At 41.9% G+C, this 8,706-nt stretch overlaps 1 protein-coding gene and 1 non-coding gene across 2 annotated transcripts; one reads left to right on the top strand and one right to left on the bottom strand.

Annotated features, from left to right (window-relative positions):
* Positions 1–930: 930 nt before the first annotated feature.
* Positions 931–1,869, bottom strand: LOC114628558 (olfactory receptor-like protein OLF3). The gene has a single exon (XM_028776439.1). It carries the CDS (start codon positions 1,867–1,869, stop codon positions 931–933), a length of 939 nt encoding a protein of 312 aa, XP_028632272.1.
* A 3,892-nt stretch (positions 1,870–5,761) lies between these two features.
* LOC114628569 lies at positions 5,762–5,897 on the top strand. Its single transcript, XR_003712491.1, has one exon. It is a non-coding gene; the product is annotated as a small nucleolar RNA SNORA17 (small nucleolar RNA).
* Positions 5,898–8,706: the final 2,809 nt, after the last annotated feature.

Raw genomic sequence — 8,706 nt, 5'->3', positions numbered from 1 at the left:
TATATATAATATATATATACATGTACATGTATAAATTTCATGTACATGTGTCTACAGTAGACACATTACAATAATTCTCCAAATGGCAGGAGAGAAACGAAAATAAAGAATGCAAGGAAAAGGAAAACATTTGTTAATTCCTAATAATTAACTAAAGGCTTGTACAAAAGGAAATGTCTCTAGAACTGAGGCTTCTTAACTATTAACTATGCACCTGAAACATTATTTTTATTAGTTCGTTGAGAATTGTTTACAATGTATTTGGATCATATACACCCTCCCTTAACTCCTCCCAGATCCAGCCCCCCTTTTACCCACACAACTTCTTGCTGTCTTTTCTTTTTATCATAATCAAGTCCAATTTGTGCTGCCCATTTATTCTCAGATGTGTGGCCTCTCCTGGAGTGTGTTTCTCTTAACAGGGGCTGTACTCTCTCTCTCCCAGCCTCCCCCAGTTTCTATTCACTCCTTTGTTAAGGGAGGGACTTTATATTAACTTTTTCCCTAAGACTTTAATAAACAACTTATTTGTACAATGCCTCAAACCAAACAAAAATTCCCTTCATAAATATTCAGAAAATACAACTAAAATAGTTTAAAAAGTGTTAAATGATAAATTATGAAACAAGTAGGAAGTCAATTTAATTTCTAATGTTCAGGAAGCATGTGTGGTAAAGTCTATATAGCCTTTTCTCCAAGAAGCTTACAGTCTACTTGGTAAATAGAGTCAAAATCTAACCCAATCATAAAGGATTTTGTTTGCTTCTGATTTTGTTTTTTACTTATCAGTGCATAGTTAAAACTATAATTGGTTACAAAAGTATAATCCATCTTGGCAGAAAATTTAAGAAGAAAGTGCAGATCCATTAATTCCTATTTATTTAAAGTGTGGGGGTTTTCTTTTGCACTATTAGAAAAAAGGAATTATTTTCATCTATTTCTTTCCTTAAGTTTCTCCAGAGTTCTTTTCAAAGCCCCAAGCACGTCATTGTTCCTCAAGCTGTAGATGAGAGGATTGAGCATTGGAGTCACAACAGCATAGAAGAGAGCAACCATCTTCTCCTGTCCTGCTGAAGATCTGCCCACAGGTCTCATGTATGTAAAGATAGCTGTTCCAAAGCACATAGAAACCACTGTGAGGTGGGAGGCACAAGTCCCGAAGGCTTTGCGCCGTCCCTGGGAAGAGCGAATGCGTAGAATGGCAGCAACAATGTGAGCATAGGAAAATAGCACCAGAATACAAGGAAGCATGATCACCAGAAATCCTGAGATGGCTACCATGACCTTGTTGAGGGAGATATCCACACAACTCAGCCTCAGCACTGCCAACATCTCACAGGCAAAGTGATTGATGACCTGATGACAGAAGGGTAATTGGAAGATCATGAGTGTCTGCATTAGTGAATTTGTGAAACCAGCAGTCAGACAGACTGAAGCCAACCCTAGACACAGCCCTCCATGCATGATGACCATGTAGTGCAGAGGGTGGCACACTGCCACATAGCGGTCATAGGCCATGGCACCTAGCAAGAAGAACTCTGTGCTGCCCATTGCTAGGGAGATATATAGCTGTAGCACACAACTGTAAAATGGGATGGACTTCCTGGCTGACAGGAAGTGGACGAGCATCTGGGGGACAGTGCTGTTGGTGTAACAGATGTCCACAAATGACAGGATGCTGAGAAAGAAGTACATGGGTGTATGGAGCTTGCTGTCCAGCGTGATGAGGATGATGATGAGAAGATTCCCCAGGACAGTCAGCAAGTACATGGCCAAGAACAGTACAAACAAGGAGACCTGGGTCCCCCAGTCACTTGACAACCCCAGCAGCAAGAATTCACTCACCCATGTCTGGTTTTCTTTACCCATTAGCTTCCTGAGAACCAAGCCCAAGTTATTTATCAATAAATAAAATATTGCTCGGCACCAAAACTCTTCTGAGAGCCTCCCTTAAGTGAAGCATTGACTGAAATGCTTGGATGTCTCAGTTCAAACGTGTGACCATTAAGTGCCACTCTCTTCTTTACGTCCAGTTGTTAGTCATAGAGTTTTGATTTGGTTGAAGGCCTATTTCCCCCTTATTACTATCCTAGACCCCACAGTGAGATAACATAACAGTTATGAACACAATTCTATTAATTTACCTTCTTATCACTGAATTCTTCAGCTATAAAAATAGGATGTTCAATTTATCTCTTTGTCTACTCAAGGACTTTGACTTTCAATTTAGAAAATAGGAAGTGCAAATAGATTTTTGAGTTGCAAGGAAATGTCCAAAAAGCTCCATTTCAGAATTAGTGAAGTTTTAAAAGTGAAATCTATGTAACCATGGTTCATCTTTAAAATCTTCACAAGATTGTCTCTGTGGCTGAGAATACACGAAGGAATGATCTCCAGTGTTACGTTCTTCTTCCAAAAGAATAGCAAAGAAGGGGTTAACTGTAGTCTCTATCTGTGAAGACACAAGTCAAATTCAGAGACGCATTAGCTAGATTCTCTCTTAAGTGTAATAGCCAATATCTACCACAGATATTATCTACAACCATGAGGCCACAGAAATACTGGCAGTATTTTCTCCTGGTTGAGTTTATGTTTCCTCACTAAGAGGCAGGGTTCAGAAGCTAACCAGGAAGAGATGGACAATAACGCACCTGAACTAGCTTATTGATAATTGATATAACTGTTGGTTACACCTGCTTCTTAACCTCCCTTTCTTCTCTCTCTCTCTCCTCTCTCTCTCTCTCTCTCTCTCTCTCTCTCTCTCTCTCTCTCTCTCTCTCTCTCTCTCTGTCTCTCTGTCTCTCTCTGTCTCTCTCTGTCTCTCACTGATAGTTATGTATATGTATCACACAATATGCTTAGTCAGACTTAACTTATTCACAGATTCAGGGTTCCTATGCAAAAGCCCATAAACATTTTTCTGGTCCCCAAGTTAAACTTCCCAAACATATTATCTGCAGTTCATCACACTCACTGTCATGAGCACAATTGGCACACAGTATGATTCTTATATTTTGTGACATTACCTTATTACAGATGGCAAGCAGACAACACTCACACACACTAATGTGTACACATATATAGTTGTGTGTGTGTGTGTGTGTGTGTATGAGTGTGTATAAGATTGTATATCTGAGGATAGAGTCAAACCCCCTTTTGTGTAATCTCTGCATAACCAGAGATGACTGTGGGCATTCTCCAGGACACCCAGCTCCTTTGCTCATTTTCTTCTAAAACAAGCAGGTGTTCTAGTGCCTCAGAAACCTGTCTTCTCTCGAGTTTTTCCTGTTCTCTTTTGACTGTAACTGAGGCAATCAAAAGATAAGAATGTAACTGGCTTGATACCTCCCCAAAACTTCTAATAATGATGATGTATTTCTGAAGCCTCAAGGATTCTGTGTTTAGAAATGCCCTTAGGAGCTCTTAGTAACCTTGTGTTTATACTTCACTAAATACACACGTGGTTTCCAAAGTCTCATGAATTGAGCAAAACCTTTTCAGTCTCTTATTTTACTCAACCTTTTCAGCAGGAAACGTGAAACACATGCACACTTATCTCTATCTTGGCTATCTGCTAGCCTAAGTTATTCTCATTTCCACTTTGTTATGTATTATTGGGAGCCGACTCTGAGGAGAAAGCGGCTATCATCTTTGCAGCCATCTCGAGCCATTTACCCTGGCAAGAGACTTGTTTTCAACAGCCCACAACAGCTGAGCACATTCTGATAAACATCTTGGTTTTCTCACATACCTTGTTTTGCTTTTTAGTGCCGCCAGTAGCTAGGCGCATGTGGTCTCCACACTGCTAGCTAGGCGCACGTGATATCCACACTGCAAGGCACATGACATAGTGCCTTCAGCTGTGCTTGTCCACAAGGGCAAGGCATGTGGTAAAGGGTATAAATACCCAGGATTTCCTTTCAATAAACGAGACTTGATCAGACCCTCTGCCTTGTCTCCCTTCCATCCCCACTCTCTCTCTTGCTAGACCCTGACCCGCAGACCGGAGCAGTAGAACAGGCCGTTACAAAGTGGCCCCCAAACATGGGGCAGCTCGGGCGGTTACAGTTATGCCCACAGATGTACAGATATGCTATGCCACTACAACTGTGAAACATGAAGTCCTGTCTTCAGATGAAGCAGCCTCTAGATAATCACTATAGAATACTGGGGTGTCTCTAACCTGTGCTGGTACCTTTCGCCACAAGTCCTCAGGCACTGTTATAGTCAGTATATTATCATGCCTCTGTTTTTGGCTAAGGACTTCTTAGGAGGAATGAAATCCTATCTTTCCTTCCTCCAAAGCTATTCCTCTTTTTCACAAATAAAGCAGAACAGTCTTTAACCTGTTCTCCCTTTTCGTCCCAGATCTCACCACATCCTAGGACAGCAGAGTCTACTATTTTCTGTGTAAATGATCAAAGTCGTATGCCTGGTGGTCTCAGACATATCTGAAAGGACTTGTTTCTCGGTTTGGGTACACAAATCTGTTTTCTTCCTGGAGTAGGACATAAGAACTTAACCTGTAGCTCTTTAGTAACGAGTTTCAGTCCACCTGTCAGAGGCTTTCAGCAAGCGAAGAGAGGCTGTGTGGTTTGGAGGCTCTGACTTCAGCTGTGAGGGACTGAGACACTGGCTTCACGCCCTGGTCCCATCTATACTCACTCATCTCCAAGAAGGAGTCTGGCATTGTCCAAGTGCAGATGAGGGCTGCTGGGGAAGTGGGACTTGTAAGAAGAAACTTTCCCCCTCAGAGATAAATCTCTATAGGCCAATTATGAGGCTACTGTTACTTTTATTCTTTATTTTTCTCTTTCTTAAAAAAAAAAAACGACAAAACAAAGCAAAAATCCAAGCAACTCAACTTTGCCCCACTACTTGGGAGTTTCTTTAATGGCATTCCAGTCCTTAAATTCTCATCTACATTTGAGACTTGCAAATGGCAATTTAGACTTCACTAAGTGGGATCAAGAGAGCCTAAAGTCCCATTTCCCCCTGGGGGCATCCCTCTGATTTTGTTAAAGGTGCACTTTAAGGACTTTGTTGTTTGTCCTTCCTTTAAGTAGTGAATTAGCATGCTTATGACTTGAATGTTTAACCCAGTATGCCCAGTGATGCAAGACACATTCAGGCAATGTGTCCTGTACCATGACAATTCAGTTCTGTAGGACACATTTCCCAATATTTTCTTCATAACCAATGAAAACATTCTGAAAGACCTTTACCCCATTGGAGCCACTACTGACAGAGTTATTTTTAAACAGATACTATGGAGTTATTTTCCTTTTATTAAATCTAGAAGTCTACCTTTGTGTTCTACAAATACTCCAGAAATTTACTACTCACTATAAAAAGCAATGCTGAAATAAATACAGACACACAGAAATACACACTGAGAGAGAGAGAGAGAGAGAGAGAGAGAGAGAGAGAGAGGGAGAGGGAGAGAGGGAGAGGGAGAGGGAGATTTTCCCATGTATCTCCCCATTTTAATCATATAGTGTTAAAATTACTTCATTGGGCACTAGAGAGATGGCCCAGTAGCCCAGTGGTTAAAAGCACTGACTTCTCTTCCAGAAGATCTGGGTTTAATTTTCAGCATACACATGGCATCTGACAGCTATCTATATAACTTAAGTCCCAGGTACCCACCTCTCTCTTATGACCTCCATAGGCACTGTATATACATGGTACATAAGGGTATATACGAACAAACACTCATAATTATAAAAATAGATATTTAAAATAAAACAAAACAAAACAAACTTTAAATAAAAAAGAATTAAAACAGTTGTAGCTCCTGTGTCACATGTACATTGGTAGGTTGCAGAAAGGAGAGGACTATGTCTATGTTCAATATTCTGATCTATGAATATCTAAATGATTAGTATCCTAACATTCCCTGAAAACAGCAAGCCTGAGACAACCACCAGTCCTACACCAGGGAGCTTGGACAGGAAGCTAGCCTGGTGCTGAGCAGGCCGTGATGACCTGTAGGACCAGGAGCAAGCCTAAAACCAGAAGCCCTGCTAGGGACTGAGGGCCACAGGTGAATCCAAGACAGATGACCCACACGGAGCCACTTGGGAGGACAGAGTGAGAACTAAGTTCTAGACAACCATGAATCTGGACCAGCCATGGAGTCTAGGCAGGGAGCAAGCCTGAGACAACCATCAGTTGGGTGGTGTGCAGGCTTGGAAGGGAAGGCCATGCCCAAGATGACCACTGCCGGGCAACAGAATCCACGAGCAGGACATAGTACTCCTGAGACCACTCCTGAGATGAACCCTGACACTCAAAGACCCCAGGTGCTCTACAAGGAGCAAGTAACTGGTAAAGAAATGGAAGAGAAACAGAAACAGATGGATGTGGGCACAATGGAGAGAGGTAGAACTGGAAGCTTGGGAGTAATGAGAAACAGTCTGATGTGAGTAGCCAGTGATGCCATATGGGACTATGGTGGGCTGCAACCGAGACCACATCTGGGTCCATGACTCTGAAGCAGGGGTTTGTTACCACCAAAGTCCAGGAAGACATCACTGGTCAAAGTAATCGCCCAGGGACATGTTGAAGTTTGAGGACTGTGTAGAACTGGCCACACTTTTACCTGGACATTGGAGGAGTGTTGGCTCTGGGAGCATGAAAGCAGGAGCGCTGAACCTGTCCTTAAACAGTTGCAGTACTGGGGAGAGGCGCCCACACACTGCTGGTATGCTGGCCCCAAGGATATGATTGGGAAAGACCCAGCCCTATTATTCATCTCCAGTGCAATGGATAGGCAAGAAAGAGAGGCCCTTCTCCTTCTTCCCCCTCCCCCTCAGTACCTAAAGCAGACAGGAGAGGTGGCCCTGGGGTCACAAGAGCAGGAGAGCTATTCCTGCCCCTCTCTAGCTGCAGCACTCAGGAGAGCAGGCCCTGTACCTTGCCTGGGCATCAGGGTAAAGCTGGCCCTGGTAGTGGGAGCTTCTGCCGAGATGGCCTGAAGGGATGAGAACGGGAAAGTCTGTGGTCTAACCAGCTCAAATACCTCTCAGGCCCATATTCAGGGCTCTGAATTGACCCACCTCAACATCTACTCCATCGATAAATTGCTTGAGTGCATAAAGGGGCCAGTCTTACAGATCCAAAATTACAGTATCTCCATGATTCAGGGAAACAACAGGATATCTGAGAGGTCCAGTGAGGTTCCAATATCAATAGAGTAGCAGAAGCCATAACACATGGCTCATACCATACCAATAAGTCACTGCAATGAACATTTGTAAGCAAAGAAGTGTGGACTAAAGGGCATGGTTTGACACACTACAGATTCCACAATAAGATTTTACTTTACTTGGTTGAGGGGATGTTGCAAGGGAGAAGGAAGGCTGTGAGGGGAGAGGGGGATGAATGGGATTGGCGTGCATGATATGAAATTCACAAAGAACCAATAAACTGTTAAAAAGAATTGCTACATGTCTTAAGTGCATGTCTAACTTTGACTACTTGTGCCATTTTTCCAAAACATGATTTTGCTAATTAAATCTCCATCAACTATGAATGAAGATTTCTTTCACCTTAGGCTTTCTCTGGTATTGTCATTGTCAATCTTTGACATTGTAGCTACTCTGATGAAGCCACAGTATGGTTCTATTGTGATATGTCATATTTCTAGCACAGAAATGACTTTCATGTTTTCTAGTACTTATTTGCTGTTTTGGGACTCCATTTTCTAGAATATAATGTTTGATATTTTATACATTTTATATTGGTTTCCTCTCTCTCTCTCTCTGAATTTACTTATCCATATAGCTCAACCAGTGTTGTTGCTCTATGTATCTATGTATAAAAACATTTTCTCCTAAATTCTGACTTCTTTGCATATCTTATGTGAGTCTTTGATCAAATGCTGCACTTAACTTTTGTGCAGTTCTGTGCATCACTCCTTCCATGAAGCAACTGATTTCTGCATCCTCTCTTAGATATCTTTATCTACCCCCAGTCATGAAGTTGACCTTCAATGTGACCCTTTTGGAGTTTGAGTGATTTATAGTTCATAATTAGATAACTAATCTACATCTAGTTTTTGTAAGTTTGATTTATATGGGGCCCATGTTAGTGTTTGTCAGTGTGAATAACAATTAGACCTAATGCACTTTACTGAGATTGAATGAACAGAGTTTGTTTCTCATCCTCTCTTCCTGATGGATTTGGTTATTTATTGCTTTGGGAAACAACATTGCTTTTATTAGGGTAGCTTAAAATAAACCTTTCTTTCTCACAGCATTAATCCTTCAACCTGACTACATGTTTTCAGATTTTTTAATGAGTTTCTATTTAATTTTAAAATGAGATAAAAATTAAGGGAAAACTTCCTGGAAGTTTAAATTGAACTTTATGGAATTAAAAAATAAATGTAGTTATATTAAGATTTAGATGAAAAATGTATGACGACTCCCCAGATTCATGTATGAAGACTTGCTTGGTCTCTAGCTAGTGACCGAACTACTGAGAAATGACTGGGTCAAAGTACACTACCCTGTTAGTAGACAGACCTAGTTGGAAGGAAATGAGTCACTTCCTTTCCTCTCCTCCCTTGTCCTCTCCTCTCCTCTCCTCCTCTCACCTCCCCACTTCTCCACTCCTCTCAGCCTCCCCCTCTCCCCTCCTCTGCTCTCCTCTGCTCTCCTCCCCTCTCCTCCCCTCCCGCCGGGGGGGCCGGCGCCCCGC

Source organism: Grammomys surdaster, unplaced genomic scaffold (assembly GCF_004785775.1).
Source record: "Grammomys surdaster isolate TR1022 unplaced genomic scaffold, NIH_TR_1.0 269, whole genome shotgun sequence".
NCBI classification, from domain to species: domain Eukaryota; kingdom Metazoa; phylum Chordata; class Mammalia; order Rodentia; family Muridae; genus Grammomys; species Grammomys surdaster.
The sequence above is the reverse complement of the archived record's forward strand: the minus strand, read 5'-3'. Positions and strand labels throughout refer to the sequence as shown.